General features: G+C 42.1%; 1 protein-coding gene and 1 long non-coding RNA gene across 5 annotated transcripts in view; one reads left to right on the forward strand and one right to left on the reverse strand.

Moving 5' to 3' along the window:
* Positions 1-74: 74 nt before the first annotated feature.
* LOC309380796 lies at positions 75-4,852 on the reverse strand. The gene is made up of 3 exons (XR_014173150.1): positions 4,644-4,852; positions 3,864-3,952; positions 75-698 (listed from the first exon to the last, which is right to left on the reverse strand). It is a non-coding gene; the product is annotated as an uncharacterized lncRNA (long non-coding RNA).
* A 452-nt stretch (positions 4,853-5,304) lies between these two features.
* VPS13A (vacuolar protein sorting 13 homolog A) overlaps positions 5,305-19,092 on the forward strand; it is a 155,035-nt gene continuing 141,247 nt past the window's right edge. For 2 of the 4 annotated variants that reach the window (XM_081930331.1, XM_081930332.1), the window contains exons 1-5: positions 5,309-5,493; positions 8,904-8,947; positions 11,943-11,985; positions 15,213-15,308; positions 16,396-16,497. In XM_081930331.1, the coding sequence (XP_081786457.1) occupies positions 5,394-5,493; positions 8,904-8,947; positions 11,943-11,985; positions 15,213-15,308; positions 16,396-16,497 (385 nt within the window). In that variant the 5' untranslated portion in view covers positions 5,309-5,393. Of the gene's footprint in view, positions 5,494-8,903; positions 8,948-11,942; positions 11,986-15,212; positions 15,309-16,395; positions 16,498-19,092 lie in introns of all 4 variants that reach the window. The other 2 variants (XM_081930334.1, XM_081930333.1) reach the window with 2 other exon arrangements.

Consider the following 19,092-nt stretch of genomic DNA (forward strand, 5'->3'; position numbering starts at 1 on the left):
TTCACCTCTATGGATGTTGGTCACTTCCTGGTGCAATTGGACTTCTCTGTGACCCTTCCCCTCCACTTAATGGATCCAAATGGTTTCCAGAGAGTGGTAGGGGATGCTTTATCCCATGTTAATGGCCTTTCAGCTGATTCCCTGGTGGGAATCTGAGGGCAATGAAACAATCGCTGAGATGGCTAGAGCACCGGTGGTGGATAACTCATTCTGAAGCTGACCGGGCATGGGTTAGAGCTCAATGTTGAGCCTACGAAGTGGTGGTAGCGACAGTGAAGACTTTATTCACCACCTCTATTGCATCTGGAGAAAACAGCATCAGGAGACTTTTTCAGGTGGTTTGCAATTTAGTGGAACCACTTGCTCCATCGGGGCCCAGTATGGGCCACATGATCTCCTGCAATGATTTTGCAAAGTTTTTGGCAGATAAAGTCGCTCGGATTCGGGAAGAGGTAGACTCCACCGTGGGAGCAGGGCCAGGGCTGGAGAGTGCTAGAGTCCTGTCTAGTCAAGTTGCATGGGATCAATTCCAATCTGTTACCTCTGAGGATGTGGAAAGGCTGCTTGGATGAGTGAAACCAACCACCTGTCTCCTTGATCCTTGCCCATCCTGGCTTATAAAAGCTAGCTGGGAAGGTCTGGGCGATGGGCTTTGTGGGGTGGTGAATGCTTCTCTCTGTGAGGGAGCCTTTCCAGACCTGTTAAAAGAGGCGGTTTTCAAACCACTTCTTAAAAAAAAATCTTTAGATGTGGCCAAAATGGCCAACTATTGCCCAGCGTCAAATCTTCCATTCTTGGGCAAGGTGACTGAGCAAGTGGTTGCTGAACAACTCCAGGCACGCCTGGAAGAAGTGGACCATTTGGATCCCTTCCAGTTGAGATTCAGGCCTCATCATGGGACTGAAACTGCCTTGGTTACACTGGTTGATGATCTCCAGCGGGCTAGGGACAAAGGTGAGAGCTGTTTCCTGGTTCTGCTGGATCTCTCAGCGACGGGATAAAAATAATAAATTATAATTATAATTATTATTTTCTTGGCGGGGGGTAATAAAGTCTTTCAACAAAAGGGTATATTGTTGTATTACAAAAACACATAAGAAATAAATTTCAGCAAGCTACAGAGCAACTATACTGAAAGGTCATCTATTAGAAATATGCTTACCCCAAATTCTGAACTCCATTCCTAAAAACAATCTACCTGTATATGTTACACTGTCAAAAGAACTGTTATTTTGCCTCCTAGTTCTAGATCTATGTACTAAGAGTGAAAATCAATCTCCTGATCATCTCAGAACATCTTAAATAAATTTAAAATAAATTAGATCATAAAACTTTGACTGTAATTTTAAAATCAATGCTCAGTACTTCATTGACTTGTTAATGGGGTGTATCTTTTACTTTGGAAATGTTACGCTGATAAGATGCACCTTAGGTATCTTAATGATTTTGGCAGAATGCCTTTCTTTATGGACAGCGGGGGAAAGCTTCAATCAAGTTTCATTGGGGCAGTGGTTTGGGTGTTTTAATTCTAAAATGGAAGCACTTTCAAACAAAATAAATTTTAATTGGTGGCGGGATAGAGAGTGGCAAGCATTGAGGCTCGCCGGGCTGCCTCTTCAACGAAGATGCGTGGAGCGCCGTGCGTTTTGCGCATACAGGCTGCTCCCCTCTTACGTTCGCTTGGGGCGGCTCACATGTGCATTGCCATTGAAATGGTGTGCATGTGCCGTGTCTTGTGACTGATTATGTGGGGAGGGGTCAGGTGCATAGCGTGGAGGAGCCAGGGGGCCCATGGCCCCAGGCACAGATTTCTGAGGGGGCGCAACCAGACACCCCACTACAGACTCCCTCATGAAGGCCAGAGCCGTGGAGACACAAGCCAAGCTGTGCCTCGGCCAGGCCTTCGGGGCTGGTGCAACAGGCTCCATTCACCTTCCGCTCCCCCCCCCCCCGCAGCGTGCATGTGCCTGCCCCAGGTGCTGGCAACCCACACTATGCTTATGGGCAAGACTTACCTGCCACTAATACTTTAGTCAAGTTGGCACCCCTGCCTCTGGGCAAGGAGGGAGGACAGTTCTCTTGCATTGCCAATGGCCCTCAATTGTTTCTTAATGGCCCTAGTTTGGCCAGGTTGTTTTGCATAGGCCAGCCCAGGAATTCCTCTGCAACATGTATTTCTCCCTTCACATCCCAAGTAAACAAAATCCTACCATTTATTCCTTTCTAGGTTTGGGGGTGGGTCTCCCCCCAAAGCTATAACAATATTATGTGCCTTAAAAACACATCTAAATTCAATAAAAGGTAAAGGGACCCCTGACCATTAGGTCCAGTCGTGGACAACTCTGGGGTTGCGGCGCTCATCCCGCTTTACTGGCCAAGGGAGCCGGCGTACAGTTTCCGGGTCATGTGGCCAGCATGACTAAGCCACTTCTGGCGAACCAGCAGCACACAGAAATGCCATTTACCTTCCCGCCAGGGCAGTACCTATTTATCTACTTGCACTTTGACGTGCTTTCGAACTGCTAGGTGGGCAGGAGCAGGGATCGAGCAATGGGAGCTCACCCCGTCACAGGGATTCGAACCGCCGACCTTCTGATCAGCAAGTCCTAGGCTCTGTGGTTTAACCCACAGCGCCACCTGCGTCCCTCTCTAAATTCAATATTAATGTACAATTAATATTAACTGTATAACTTAGCCTATCTTATATGTTTACTTTTTAATGCACTGTATATTCTGTTTCGGTTAGCCATAGGCTAGGGACATAGTGATAAACCGGCAACTGGTTTGTTTCACACAAAGCACTAAGTCATGGTTTATTAAACCATAGTTTGAGTGTTCAAATTGCCCGTAAGTTTAACTATGATTGTTTACTACAAACAAACCACAATATGAAACCGTGTGGGACAAGTTATGGTTAACGTGTGATTTGTTAAACAACAAATGACTTAACATTAGACATGAATCAGCATGTTTACCTGAAATCTTGCTTAGCCCCTACTCTCATTTCTGAGATTTCACTAAGCACCGTCTTTATATTTTTAAGCCTATATTTACAGTCTTCTGTAGAGAAACACAATTTAAAGGGAAAGTGAGGGAGGGTGGGTGGGTGTCAGGGCAGGTTGATGCAGAATTTCATACCCAATAGTAATTGGTGAACCACGCCATAGTCCTGAATCTTATAATTATGTATGGTAAAAATGGGCCTGGTCTAGTTGGAGGGAAATAATTTGCATTCTAATAATGGAATTTGAGGCTAATTCTCTGTTGCACGTTCTTCCTGACCCTGCCAGATCTCTGAAAAGTATTCTTCATAGATATTTTTTTAAAGTTGAAGAACAGTTGTATAACCATGCTAATAAAATAAAATTTAAATTGAATCAATTATCAAACCATGTTGGTCAGCACTTGCATTTGAATGTAAACCTCATCTCTGGCAGCTATACAAATAAACACTTCAAGGAACACACTGCAGTTTAATGGTATTGTTCCTGCCATTAGCAAAATAATATACTGTACTGTATTCTGATGGTCTATGTGTGTGTTTTGAATGCAGCTATTTATGGACATAGGAACTTTTAGCTATGCCCAAAGGAAATGTTGAATTTTTAAACTTTCAAATTCCAAAAATGATGGGTTGCGACATGACTTGGGAATTGAAAATATATTTTGGATATAAATATAATTTAGTTTTGCTTGGTAAGTTAAATTGTGTAAAATTGCATCGAAATAAATAAAAATGATTCCAAGTACTTGCAGTTATGTTATGTTATAATTACTTAGCATTACCTGACATTTTCAGAAGGCAAAATTTATTTGGTTTTCCGAAAGCAGTTTATGTACTTCTTCATCAAATGTAAACTTACCATGCTAAATGTTGTCCAGGTGGATGGCCGTCTGTCAGCATGGGTGTAGCCAAGAGATATTATTGAAAAGCATTTAATTAACTGAGGTTCTGCCACCCCCCTCCCCATAACGCCTTCCTTTTCAGAAAAAAAGTTCAACTGAAGGAGGTGAGGACAGGCGACCCCACCTAGGCCCAAAGTCACCCCCCCTCAATAATCACCCCAGTCCTCAAAACTGTCCAAAATTCCTTTTGTCTTCTAAAAATCCACAGCTAAAGCTTTCCTCTGTTTTTCTCATAAGATGCTGTGCATAGGCAAAATGTTACTTTTATCAGCACGAGAAGGCTTCAAAAAGCTAATGAATAGGCTCTGTTCAAAGCAAGCCTGAGAACTGGCTTTTATCTCATTCAGTTGCAACATCTTGGACATGCTGAACCACAAGGCTCCTCAAGCCCCCCCTGGTTTCTCACCCCCTTTCCTGGGAAGAGTCCCGAGAGTCCCAAGACAGGAGCTTTCTGTTCATGCTCAGGGGAACTCGAGGCAGAACTTCGGAGGAGGAGGAGAATGGGGAGGGAACTAGAAGGGGAATATATGCTCTGTGCAAATGACTGTGAACCTGTGCTTAGTTTGTGAACTATCACACTTGCTCCTTCTACCAGCTCATGGATGGTAGAAATAAGGCTTTTTCTCCGAAACTATTCCTTGAGTGTCTGTTGACTCCCCTTTCCCCTTTCCCGCGTGCAATACTTTTTCCCACCCGAGGGCAAAGCCTCATAAGGCTACACAACAACTTTGGCTGACCCCCCCCCATGTCTGTCATGCACGACCTACTTGAGATTCCTGCATTCCAGGGGGTTGGACTAGATGACCGGGTTCCCTTCCAACTCTACAATTCTAGATAGTTTCTTTTTAAAAAAATACATAGAAACGTGTAAATACCCCCCAGAGGGCTTCAGAAATCTTGAAGTGACATCGACGCACCCGGGAATTAAAGGGCTGTGCAGCAGACGGCAACCTCTCGGTGCATTTTGCACTCCGCTGCCTTGAAGCGGGGGAGCTGCGCTCGGGCGCCCGTGGGCTCCCTCACAACTCCCCTGGGGCAGAATTATGTCGACACGCGGGGAGGGACAAGGCACCGGCGGAGGGCGGCCCTGGGGGGCGGGCGGAGGGGGCAGTTTAACCGACGCCACAGTCTCGCGCGACGCAGAACGCCGCCCGCCTGACGGAAAGGGGGCGGGTGGGAGGCCGCGCGTGCGCGCCGCCGCCGCCGCCAGCCTCTCTTTGGCGCTGCCTGGCTGGGCGAAGGGAGAGGCGGGAAGAGAGCGAGCGAGCGCTTCCCTCATGGCCGGCCCTCGGTAGCGCCCCAGCGTCCCCGGTGCGCCTGCGCGGCAGGGCAGGGCCAGTCTGGCTCCACAGCGCGCTGAGGCGGCGGCGGCGGCGGAGACCTGTGTCCGGCGGGCGGGCGAGCCCGAGCAGGGGCCGGCGGGGGCGCCTCCGCCTCCCTTGGCGTCCTGAGGGCGGAGCGAGGCTCGCCGGGAGCCGCTTCCCAGGATGGTGTTCGAGTCGGTGGTGGTGGACGTTCTGAACCGCTTCCTGGGCGACTATGTGGTGAACCTGGACAGCTCCCAGCTCTCGCTCGGCATCTGGGGAGGTGAGTGAGGGGCGAGGCCGCCCTTGCCTGACCCCTCGCCCTCCAAGGCACAGGCGGAGGCGGCGGAGGCGCTGCTCCTCCGCCCGGGGGCGCCTCTCGGCCGGTGCTGCTGCTGCCTGAGGGAGCCCAGGGCGGCCGTCCTCGCTGTGAAGAAGGGAGTTTCGGCTGCCTCACGAGCCCCACAGGCGGCTGGCGCTGCCCTCTTAGGGCCCGCCCGTCTGGCCGGCGCTCCGGAGCCGCGCCAGGCCCTGTCACGTGCGCGGCTCCTTGGCGCGCCTCGCCCTCCCCGCCTCGCCGGGTCGGAAGTTTGGGTGGCCAAGAGCCCTGGCCGTGCGGGGCGGGTGAGGCAGGAGCACGTTCTGGGCCAGCTGCTTGCTCCTTTCCACGCCCTGCCCAGCTCGGTTGGGTCGAGTTCTGGAGTTGGGGTGGAGCGGAAACAAGCAAAAACCCACCCAGCGTAACTCCTTTTGCCGTTGGCACTGCACGTTTTTTTTATCTGACCGCTCACTTTGTGGAAGCAAAGCATTCAATGTATTTTTGAGCCACAACTGTTAAAAAAAAGTTTCATTTGCATCCATCTGCCCTAATCTCTCTGCAGTTTATTTCATATCCATCCTTTCCGCTTTTCAAGGAACTCAGAGTGGCATTCATAAAGTTCCCAGGCAGCATTCCACCCTGATCATATAAAGAACTGCTTAGTTTCAGCGAGGTTGCAGTACTATTTGCTTTCTTTTTAAAAGTGGAATACTGTATATAGAAATTAGTGTGTATTTGTATGATCATTCTGCATCATTGTGGTCCCTCATTTTGTGACACTAACCTCTCAGTATTTTTGACGAGGCAGCTGCCATGCTGCTTCACTGCATTATTGAAAACAAGTAATAAGTACTTTTTAAAACTGTATCAACTACATTTGCCACAAATGAGTGACTGCTTTTTAATGGGGCCATTGCTTTACTAAACTTTGTAGGAAGAAAGAGAAACACTGAAGGCTGCTTTTACAGATTACCACTTTAGCAGGTAGATCCTGCAGGTCTGTAATGTGTATGTATATTTAAAAAGCTGATGTGATATATATTGGCCTGATAATAATATAACAACAACAAACATTGCATACAGTGAGCAGATGGCTCTCAGCCACATGTATCCATTGTGTATATCTCATGTAAAAGGGAACACATGGCTGCGTCAGATGTTGCAGGTCTGTAATGGATACTGGCTTTGAATGCAATAGAAGGAGTTACGTACAAAATGTAGACAAACAGGTTTTCCATCTTGTCAGTGTATTGGCATGGTTCATTTCAAACAAGCAGCACAAAATTCGGTCTAATCTAAGAGCAGGCAAATTCTGGCAGCTGCACTAGTGTGAAATAGGGTCACATGTAAACCTAAATCAGAATGGTTACTCGGCAAGACTTGTCTTGAGGTATTAGTGCCCGGATCTTCAGTATATAGCTTGCAACTAAGCCAGATAAATCTTGAAAGCTGTGTGTAAAAGTGCTTGTATTTAAAAGTATCTTTAAAGTGTTTAGAGTGAAAATAACTGTTGGAAACCGAAAAAAGATAAACAGTTAAAGTAGACAGCTTTGTCTGAACTCTGTGGTTAACAAGAGGACATGCTGTGCCCTAGATTTAATGTAATGTCTCTTAAACCTTATGTGATATTAACAGTAAAATTAGGAAGTTTGCTTGACAGAGTTAATCTGTACCTTCAGTTCCATCCACAGAATTGGCACTATTACAGGTGCCATGTAATACTCATTATGTGTAAGAACCTAATCGTCTAGTATGGAACTCTATTGATATAAAGCAGGTGCCTTCAATATATTCTTTTCAGTGCCTGCTAAAAACATTCTTGTTTAGTCAAGCCTATCCAGATACTTAGAAAAGCTGGTGTGAATTTTAATCTGCTTGAGTATTTTAACTTCTTGTCTGTTTTAATTTATTGTATTTTCCCCTGATTTTATGGTGTTATCTTTTTGCAAACCGCTTTCAGGTTTACCACAACCAAGCCGTGTATACATAAGTAAGAGTGACAAGGAGGTTCAGTTTGGTTAGCACATTTAATTGGCATAGGATCTGGGCTCATAATTTAAGAGGTAGAGGAGTAAACAAGAAACTGGCCTCAGTTGCACATGCTCTGGTTATATTCTAGACTAGGCTACCATAATGTTCTTTGTGTAGGACTTCCTTTAATAACAGTTCAGAAACTTCAGCTGGTGTAAAATTCAGCCACTAGAAATCTTGTGCAGACTACTTGGTTAGATCAAAACTGAACTAGTTATCTATTTGGTTCCAGGTTTAGATTAAAGTGCTGGTGTTGACCTTTAATGTTCTGAATGGCTTGAGACAAGTTCTTGGGTCCAAAGATCAGCCTGAGAGGCCATGCAGTCTGGGCTACCATTAAAGTTGATCAGGTTTGCAATATTAGGGCCCTTTTAATAGTGACCCCACAATTGTGGATTTTTCTTCTTTGAGAATTGCACATAGCCTCACATTTGGAGTCTTTAACTGGAACTCAGCCTGATGCTGTGGACAAGGTGCTTGCAGTAATGCAGTAAACCATCTGTTCCCTCATCCCTTGTCTGTCATGGCTGTCTGTAGTTTCTGAGGGAGTATGACTGGGTATAGTGAATACTTTTTTTGTGGGAAGGAGAGATCCTGGCTATCTTTAAAGAGGCAATGATTTGACACATCCTGAAAATGCCTACCCTGGACCCATTGGCTTGTGACAACTGCCACCTGGTTTCAAATACCCACTTTCTGGGAAAGGTGATTAAGAGGGTTGTGACACAAGGGTAACCAAATACTCTTGGATGAAACTGATTATCTTGACCCATTCCAGTTGGGGTTCAGGCCTGGCTACGGGACTGAAATTGCCTTGTTTCCCCTGACCTTAACAAGAGGACAGTGGGAATGTGACCATATTATTCTTACTAGATCTTTCAGTGGCTTTTGATACCACTGACCATGGTATCCTTTTAAACTGACTATGTGAGATGGATATTGGGGGTTGTTGTTTTATAGTGGTTCTGATCCTATCTCCAGAGTCAGTTTCAGAGCATACTGTTAGGTGATTAACTCCCAGTCCTCCAGCAGTTGTGCTGTGTGATGCTGCAGGGTATCATCTATATGAAGATTTTGGTAGCAGTCATTTGGAGCTTTGGGGTGAGGTGTCATCAGTACCTTGCAAATACCCAGCTCTGTGTCTTTGTAACATCCAAATCAGGAGAGGCCCTGCAAAACCTGATGCCTGGTCAAGGGCAAGCTAACTGACATTGAATCCTGGGAAGATGGATGTTATATGGTAGGCAGTTCCTAACTTGGGGTAATTTGTCAGTTGCCTGCTATAAAAGAGATTCATGTGTTAAAGTAGTTTGCTAATTACAATTATATATATTTCATAACAGGAGCTGTAGCACTTAAGAATCTTGAAATAAAAGAAAATGCACTGGTAAGTTCAGAGCAAACAAAACTTTTAACTATGTACTGTTGTCAAGTGTTAACTTTGTAGTAGGCATGGGGAACCTGTGTTGTTGGATTCCAACTCCCATCATCACCAGCCAGTATGGCCAATGACCAATGATTATGGAGTTGTGGTCCAAGAGCATATGGAGGACTACAGATCCCCTGTCCCTGTTCTTTAGTAAATGAACCAATACAGTACAAACTGTGTTGCCATTGGACAAGTAATTTATGCATGTAATTCAAAATCTATTGAGCTTGCTGCCCTTTCTAAACCTTTTCTATTTCCTGACCTACTGTCTTAGCACCGGACGTGTGTTGCAGAGGGAAATGTAAGGTTTTAAGTCTATGCACATTTACTTGAGCAACTTAGCTTGGTGAGACTTAGCTCTGAGTAAACCTGCAAAGGATTGAATATATTTATATCCGTTTACATCATTAGGCCTTAGTACAAGTAATTGAACATAAATTCTCACAATTTTAAAGCTAGCAAAAACACTGGGGTAGTTTGAGACTCAGTCATAATTAGAATAAATCCATAAAATCCATGGCGCTAATATTAGTCATGACTAAGTCCCACTGATTTCAGTGGATCTACTCAATGCATAACTAAGTCCTGAGCCAACCTGCTCTATAGAACATAATATATAAAGCAATACAGATAAAACATGAGACCCAATAATCAATGTAAAACACAGTCAGAATTTTAAATTAGAAATGAAACATCTTCAAACAGATTTCACATGTATTTAAACAAATTTGCAGCAGCAAAAAGCCAAATGTATATTTTAAACATTTTCCATGTTTAAACTTAATGGATAATCATGCATATGGTTTAGTAAATTCTTTTTACTAAATACATTAAATATATAATGTAAGGTAGTTTTTCTGTGGGGTCATCAACAGAGTGGTCTTTCATTATAGCTTACAGAAAACATTTTGTATCTGTAATTCCTAACTGAAAACAAAAAAACTTAGCACATCAAAATTCAATCAAATAAGCATGTAATATGAAATTTAATATTTGCAAAAAGGAACAAAGATCTTTATTTCACGATGCTTGCTAAATTTTGATGAATGTGAGTCATCATTCCTAATATTAGCCTAAGATGGCTGACTACCAGTTTAGAAGGCTTCTCTTGCAGTGTGGAGAAAAAGGATTCATGCCACAAGATGTACAGGACCCCAGCATTGTGATCCTCTATTTAAAAAAAGGTGACCGCCATTATTGTATCAACTATAATACAATCTCCCTGCTGAGTACTGTGGGGAAAGCCTTGCCCGTGTAGTTCTCAACAGATTACCATCACTTGCTGACAAGATCTATTCAGGGTAAAGATGCAGCTTTAGAGTTCAGCAGTCAACAGTTAACATGATTTTCTCACTGCGCCAACTGCAGGAGAAGTGTCGAGAGCAGAGATGCCCCTTGTGCATTGCCTTCATAGACCTGACAAAGGCCTTTCACCTTGTCAGTTGAAAATGACTTCACACCGCTGAACAAGATAAGATGCCCACCTAAGCTTCACAATATGATTGTGTCCTTCCACAAGAACATGCACAGCACCATCCAGTATGAGGGTTCATTATCAGACTCCTTCCCCATAAAGAAGTGGCGTGAAACTGGGCTGTGTCCTCGCGCCAACTCTCTTTGGCATATTCTTTCCCCTGTTGCTCTCCTATGCCTTCAAGGAGTGATGGGTTCTTATCTGGGAGATATTGTTTGTAGATGATGCAGCTTTGACAGTGCACTCTGAGGAAGCTCTACAGAGACTCATCAACTGTTTTGCCCAAACCTCCATGGAGTTTGGCCTCACCACCAGCAATAAAACTGGATTCCTACAGATTCCAGATAGCACCCACCTGGAACTGTTGCTGTTGCTCTTGGGGAAATTGCCAGAAGAAAACTATCGGGTGGAGGAATGGTTCTCCCATGACACATGGGGAAAACCATATTTTTCTCTACGCAGTCATCCTGACAGTAATGTAACATACCATAATAGGAATATAGAAAGCTGCCTTATACTGTCAGACCAATCCTCCATCTAGCTCAGTATTGTCTACACTGATTGACAGTGATTCTTCAGATGGGTCTGCAGGTTCCAGATACTAGTGAAGTAAACTGGGACCTTTGTCATGCAAAACAGATTCTGTACCCCAGAACTACAACCTTCCTTGTGAAAGTTCATAAGTTTCCATTGCCAAGGATGAATCAAAATGAAACTACTTGTTTCTGTAAGTGAAATGGGAATACAGTATATATGAAATAAACATTTGCACAACTGTGCAGAAATTCACTCAGGGACATGCTTGCAGCATGCAGCTGTGTGAAAAAGGCTGGGTAGGGAACCCATGGATATCTGAGTGGTGCTGGACTACAAATCACATCATCCCACACTACTAACCATTCTGGCTGGGGCTGATGAGAAAGTCCAACAATATATGCGGGGCCACAGGTTTGCCAGCTCTGATCTATGGAGTCTAAAGTGAACACTGGCATTATAAAGGGGAACAGAACAAGAAATCTCTGACTTCCTAACGCTTCACAGAGTGAACATCATTAGAGTAAATAAGCAGAACGGTTTGTGCATAGGCACCATATGTGTGATCTAGACCCTGTTAACATGACCAAGAATCCAGCTTTTTTCAAGGTCCCCAGTCATGCATGGAGAGTCTGTGCATGGACAGACAATATACACGTGAGTTCTGTGAATTATGCTGAATGAGTGTAGTCCAGAGACAATGGGCACAATCCCATTTATTTTGTTTTCATTAATTCTGTGTTGTCACATCGTATCCAGGCTCTTGGGCTCACAATATTTGACCAACGTAGTTAGTACCAGAAAGTTGTTTCACTTGCTGCATGATATTTAATTATTTATCTTCCAAGCTGAAAAGCAGTAAAATATATGTGTATGGTTTGTACTGTTAAAATAACTAATTTTGTTGCTGAAATAACTTTTTTTTTAAAAAAATTATCTTTACAGTATCAGTTTGATGTACCATTTAAAGTTAAGGCAGGGCATATCGGTAAGTTGAATTCTATCATATTTTGCTGCAATAAACAATTATTTATTTATTTATGCCAATAAAGATATTATTATTATTATTATTATTATTATATTTAAAATTGTCAACTTGGAGTTGAGTTGATTTTAGTTTGGTATTCTATTTTATTGACCTGTATTTGGATAAGCAGTTAATTGTTGACTTATTAGATTTTTATATATTTAGGATTTGAACATTAACTATGCAATACCATGCCTGGGACATGGGTGGGCGCTGTGGGCTAAACCACAGAGCCTAGGACTTGCCAATCAGAAGGTCAGCGGTTTGACGGGGTGAGCTCCCGTTGCTCGGTCCCTGCTCCTGCCAACCTAGCAGTTCGAAAGCACGTCAAAGTGCAAGTAGATAAATAGGTACTGCTCCGGTGGGAAGGTAAACGGTGTTTCTGTGCGCTGCTCTGGTTCGCCAGAAGCGGCTTAGTCATGCTGGCCACATGACCCGGAAGCTGTACGCTGTCTCTTGGCCAATAAAGCTAGATGAGCACTGCAACTCCAGAGTCGACCACAACTGGACCTAATGGTCAGGGTCCCTTTTTACTATGCATGTCTACTTGGAAGTAAATCCTATTGACTTTAGTAGGACTTTATCTCAGATAAGTGGAATGAAGGTACGCAGTCTTAGTTGAATGTGCCCCTAATTAAAGAGGAAACAGATTAAAAAAGTAAGAAATGATTGTTCTTAACACAAGTTCTTATAAAAACAGTAGATGCCAGATGTCATCTTATAGACAAAGCATTCCACCTTCTCTTGCACACAGAAAGCATGTTTTTCATTCACATGCAAATTTTATGCATATTTAATCAACTAAAATCCATATGATTAATTGGTTTATTCTGTAATCTTACTCCAGTTTACCTGGAAATAGGCTCATTGAACGGATTAGAACAGGGTTAGGGTACCTCTGGCTCACAGGCCAAATTTGGCCTGCCAGGCCATTTAAACCATGCATACCTGCCCTACATCTGATGTCATATGTGAAGTCCTGTATGATAGCGAGGCAGCTGGATTGGCTACTGCTACAGACACCAGGATTGAACTCTTGCTGCATCAGTTTATATGCAGGGAGTTCATTCCTGATTGGTTCAGGTGCACTAGTGAGTTTCCTGTGGGGAACTCGCTGGTACACTTGAACCCTGCAGAAAGGAATGAACTCTGTGCATCAGCTGATGTGGCAGGAATCCAGTTGTACTTGGTTTCTATCGCCTTCCATCCTCATGGGCAGCTTGAACAGGTGGGTGGGACAACCTACCCGACAGTCACCTAAAGTCTCTTTATGATGTCAGATGATTGACAGGTGGGTGGTCTCCCCAGTGTTCAAAGTTGCCATTTGGGGTGGGGGCGGGGAGATAAAGATTTGGCTCACGAAGCCATTAAGGTCTCCCTTCCCCTGCCACGCTATATATATATATAAATATTTATTTATTTTCTTTAAAGCATTTGTATACTGCTTTTTAACTGACAATGCACCCAGAGTGAGTTACAGAAAAAACACACACCAACAAATACAGTTCCTTCTCTCGGGCAGCAATACACAAGGAAGAACTGAGGAGGACAGAGGAGGAAAAAAAGAAATCCAGGCACCATTTCTTAATATTGGAGTTCTTATAACTACTTGTGAGGCTCTGTAGCCTGATAGAATATGTAAATCTAAATATTGATAGGATTGCATTGTAAGACTTCCTTATTTTGGTGTCAGCTCTACAAATAATTATTGAATAGCATTTTTATATGCAGTGTAGTTTTATTTGTTGTGGACTACTAAATGTCCCATTTTCATACAATTTCATTGCAGGTTAAGCATTCAGTTATTTTTGTTCATTAAATGTTGCTTTTCATTGATAGGTTATAAAGAACCCCGAATTTCCCAATTAATACAGCTTTAGACCTAAAAGTGTGTGTGTGTGTGTGTGTGTGTGTGTATATTTATTTATTTATTTATTCATTTATTTATATAGATACACATAAACATGAGAAAGTGCACATTTCATTTTAAAATAGCTATTTTCTTACTTCCAGAATAATTTGGCCTTTTTTGGCAACTTGCAGTACATGTGGAAGCTGCCCAGAGTGGCTGGGCAAACCCAGTCAGATGGGTGGGGTATAAATATTATTATTATTATTATTATTATTATTATTATTATTATTATTATTGGAGAATCCTATCAGATAATGTTCGCTTTTAAAAAAATCAGAGCTGTTTGGTTTCCAGTATGATTAAAGCAGCTTTAGACTGTGGCTTTTTATCTTTTACAAACCTAATTAGAACATGAATATTAATCTTTTTAGACTTCTGACTATGAAATGGTGATTCAGACTTTGTGTCTGCAGTGGGAAGACTTTGTGTCGATAGAAGTGTGAAGGAAGGAATGATGCAACCTGCAGGAACTTCATTAGACAGGACAAACATTTATTTGCACAACTTCTTTGCATTCAGAAGCACCATCCTGTCTACTGAGTGAAACAGGATGAATAAAAATAGTGGGTGATGTGAACCATCTGTGTGACATGCTAGTGACATGACAGATGAGATCTGGGTTGTACGACTTGACCCTTAGGATTCCTTAAGGCAAGGATAGGGAATCTTTTTCTCTCCACTAGTCAGTTCATTATAATGACCTGTCTTGCAGATCCAAATTGACATGTGGGTAGGGCCACCCACTTGTCAGTCAAATGACATCATCAATGATCTCAGATGATTTTTCTGTAGTCAGGGGCATCAAAGCACTTCACAGACAGCAGGGCCCTACTAAGTGATTTCCCCGTTTTGTTTTAGTACTGTATCCCTACACCCCTTATATGATGACAGGTGTAGGGCAGGTGGGTGTGACTTGACCAAAATGACTCTGCGAGCCAATTGGGGAAGCTTGGTGAGCCAGGTTTGGTCTGTGAATCAGAGGTTTTCCACAGCTGCCTTAAGGCGACTGTTAACACTCAGCCCTTGCTGTTTTCTTTTTTTAAAGAGTCAACTTCAAGTTATGTTGTTAGTGTTAATGTGTAGTGAGGCCCTGATTGTGTAAAGCATTGTAATAGTAGGATGTTATATTCCTTGGTTTAAATATGCATTTGGAGATGTTGTATTGGCTTAACAAGTGACCAGAAACAGGGTTAATTTTGTTTATAAAAATAATTACATATGATTAAACATAATACAAATATTTGCAGTAAGAGTATATGTTCCTTTGTATTCATAGGTCAACTGAATTTGCAAATTCCATGGAAAAATCTTTATACTCAACCAGTTGAAGCTGTTTTAGATGAAGTTTTCTTACTTATTGTGCCTACAGCCAGTAAGTAGATTTGTTTCTTTATGTAACTCTGTAAGATAAAATCATGTTTATTTGATTGGATTTCTTTTTGTTTTTATTCATGCAATAGTTTTAGTATGATCTGTATATCAGATATTACCACGTTTTGACAAAACAAATATTCCCCAGTGAGTTGAAAATGCTGCCAGCCTTCCCAAGTTACCAGCCAACAATTTTGCTGGTAATGTTCAGTGTTGTCAAGTGTCTAGGGTCCATTACTAATGCTATCTTACGATGCCTAGCTATATGGTTCGTTAAAGAGCAGGTTCCACCCCTGTCCAGCTCTATGGAGTGGTTCTTCCATCCACTCTGGGATGGTCATTGATTATAGGAGCTGCCAGTGTCTGTGTGCTAAGAGCATTAGGATAGGTTTGCAGCTAGGAGTAGCTGGCAGGGAGGGGCATCTTTCCTCTTTAGCCATGGCTTAGTAACCTTGGCTAAAGCTTGTGGTTAAGCAAGAAAGGCCTTAATCATGAGGCAACATGTTACGTTTAATCTTAACTGCTTTACTTCAAAAGTGTGGTGAAGAGCAAAGCAGCTGCAATCTCCTTAGGACCCAGCATGTTCAGGCTAAGCCCTTAGTATGATATGCAAATTGAGCCATGGTTGGACTCTAAAATCAGCCCCAGCTAGCATGGCCAATGATAAGGAATGAAGGAGGTTGTGGTACAACAACGTATGGAGGGCCACAGGTTCCCCAAACCTGTTTTACCATTGCATGCAGACACAGGAATGACTTTTAAGTAGCTTTTCCAAAGTCACAATCCTCATTAAAAATTAAATGGAATGTTTTGTTTTCGAAAGAAAAGGAATGCAGTGGCTTTTGGTAGGTTTCCCCTTAAGAGTGTGGACCCTAAAGCACAAACACAGGATAGGACAATATAGAAATTTTGAAATTACTTTGTGATTGAGAAATTCTATTAAACTGGATTCAGCACTAATGTGTGAAAATGTCTTAAATCTTATAGCTTTGATTTGTTTAATAAATTATTTGCCTGTTTCATCACAACTTGGCTTTATTGTGATCTTAAAAATGTGAAGTACTGTATTAATTCATCCATTTTGTCAGGTATTAAATATGATGCAGAAAAAGAACTAAAGCAACAACTAGAAGCAAAGCAGAGAGAACTTCAAAGAATAGAAGATGCAAAGCAAAAGATCGCTGACATAAGTAAGGAAAAAGAAAATACCAATTTTTATTTGTGGGAGTGGAAGCTGCCAAACATCTAAAGCTGCAATTCTGTACCCACTCACCTGGAAGAAAGTCCCATTGATGGGACACACTTCTCAACAGAGATGTATAATATTGTGCTCTGAGAGTGATAAGATTTACTTTTCAGTGAAAGTGCAGAGGGATGAGGGATTTTTTTTTTAAAAAAAGACTCTCTGGTAAAATTGAAAGTTGAAGCTGATGTTTTGTGAATAGTTGATTTTATGTTGTGGTTATTTATTACTCAACTGTGATTTATTTTAGAAGAGTCATATTCTGAGTCTTTGGTTAACCAACATTATTTTTTTAATTGTGGTGCATGCTGTTGCTAAAGATAAGTGTGCCATGGTTTGGCTACACTTTGCTAAATCTTCTAAGAGGCACAACCCATTATGAATTATGGTAGATTGGTTTCCCATTTTGTGAATTATTTAGGTAACAATAAGATCTCAAATAGTTATTTGTAATACTAACATGGGGTCCTTCAATATCAAATGGCCCAATTTTTGATGATTTTCTTTACCTCATTTTGTCGAATTTTCTTAAAATTGTGTACACTTGTTGAACAATTGGAACTAAGTTTAAATCTAAAAAAAGTTCAATATTTTATCTCATCCTGTTTTTGTGTTATGAGAGTTTTAAATTTTTTAAAAAATGACAATTTTGGCCTTGCCGGACTAGTCAGATTAGCTTTCCAGATACCTTTTAATTGAATATCTTTTTAAAGATATGCCTGAAGTAACTGATAATATGGTGTGGAGTCTTGTTTATTCTGTTACATTTTATTCCAGGAAGACCTATTTATCCTAAACAACAATGTAAAATACAGTAGCACCTTGACTTACGTTACCCTCGGGTAACGTAAACTTTGGGTTGCGAAAGCAGCAAACCTGGAAGTGTTTTGCCTCGCGCGCATGTGCAGAAGCACTCTACCGTGCCACACGCATGTCTGTCCGGTTGCGGAAACCTTGGGATCCGACCAGAGCTCCGGAACAGATCCTGTCCGCAGCCGGAGGTACCACTGTGTGTGTGTGTGTGTCTGTGTAGATATATCACTTAATGTGATCCCATTGAGATCCCAAGATGAAATTTTGCAAGAAGCTCATAGAAATATAAAATAATAAATACATTTTTGGGGAGATTTTTAATCATATTGATTTTTTAAATCACCTTCTAAAATTTTAAATTATGTAAATTAATATGAAATTTAAAGTAAGTTCTTCATGTGCCATGTCATATTAAAGCCCATGAAGTTCTGAAGAGATTGGTATATTTACCGTATTTTTCACTCTATTGGACGCACCGGACCACAGGACGCACCTAGTTTTTAGAAGTAGAAATCAAGGAAAAAAATATTATTCCCCCCCCCAGCCCCAAAGAGCAACGGGATGGATCACGCTCGCTGCCCGGGCTTCCTCTTTAGCCTTGCACAGCCTCCCACGACTGGAGAGATTGCGCAAGGCTTTTCCTGCTTGCCTCCCCCCCTGCATTCGCTCCATAGGACGCACAGACTTTCCCCCTTAGTTTTTAAGACGGAAAAACTGCGTCCTATGGTGCGAAAAATACGGTAGTTTGGAAATATCTCAGTTCTGGGCTGAGCGTTTAAGGTTTTTGTGTAGTCCGGCAAGGCCAAAATTGTCATTTTGAAAAAAATTCCAACTCTCATAACTCAAAATGGGATGAGATAAAAAATTAAAAACAGAGATCTGGGACCTTCTCTTATACTACTTTTATGAAAGTGAAAATGAAAGTAATGTAAAATGGTAAGGTGAAAGTCCTTGGATCACTTGACATGGGATAACCCATGGAACCTGTCAGTTTGATGGGCATATTTCTCCTTCTGCATTCATCAAATTCTATGTAGGTTTTGTGGTATGCCATGCTGAGAAGGTAGAGGTTGAGTACCTGGATGCTCTTAAACAGTTCAGTAGTATAGACACTATCTGGCACCTTTGTCATGCTATGACCACTCTGGCTCAAATGTGGGAGGTAGTGGGGAAAGTATGCTTTTTATTCCTAAAAGGGCAGCAACCTAAATATTCTAGATCCAGCTCTACTACATTTGCTTTCTTATGCAGTTTTAACATGTGCATAGTCATTACTGTGAATTGCAATTGCTTTTCACTGGGTGAGCTATTCAGCAGTGTGTTTCTACAGGGTGAGTCCTTTAAAAGAGGCCCCCGTGGATACAGAGTACACATGTTCCACGGGGCCTCTTTTAAAAGACTCACCCTGTATAATTGGAAGTGGTAGAACAAAGGTAACCAATGTTACACCTTCAAACATTTTGGTCTATAACTCCCTTGAGAGGAGTTGCAGAAGGGCGGGGTGTTGTTGTTGCTGTATATGACAGGCACGGAATTATTTATTCCTGCCTTAAAACATAAGGAGGCACCCAACAGAACAACAACAAGAAGAGCCCAAATCACATCTGCAATTTAATGTCCTAATATTACTCCTATTAGGTCTCTGGTTAAAATATATGGAATTTAAGTACATCACTTTGCTAATCAGTCAACATTGGTTAAGTCTCTGTAGAGAATATCCAATGTTAGC

This window comes from Podarcis melisellensis (assembly GCF_964234715.1).
Source record: "Podarcis melisellensis genome assembly, chromosome: 11".
NCBI classification, from domain to species: domain Eukaryota; kingdom Metazoa; phylum Chordata; class Lepidosauria; order Squamata; family Lacertidae; genus Podarcis; species Podarcis melisellensis.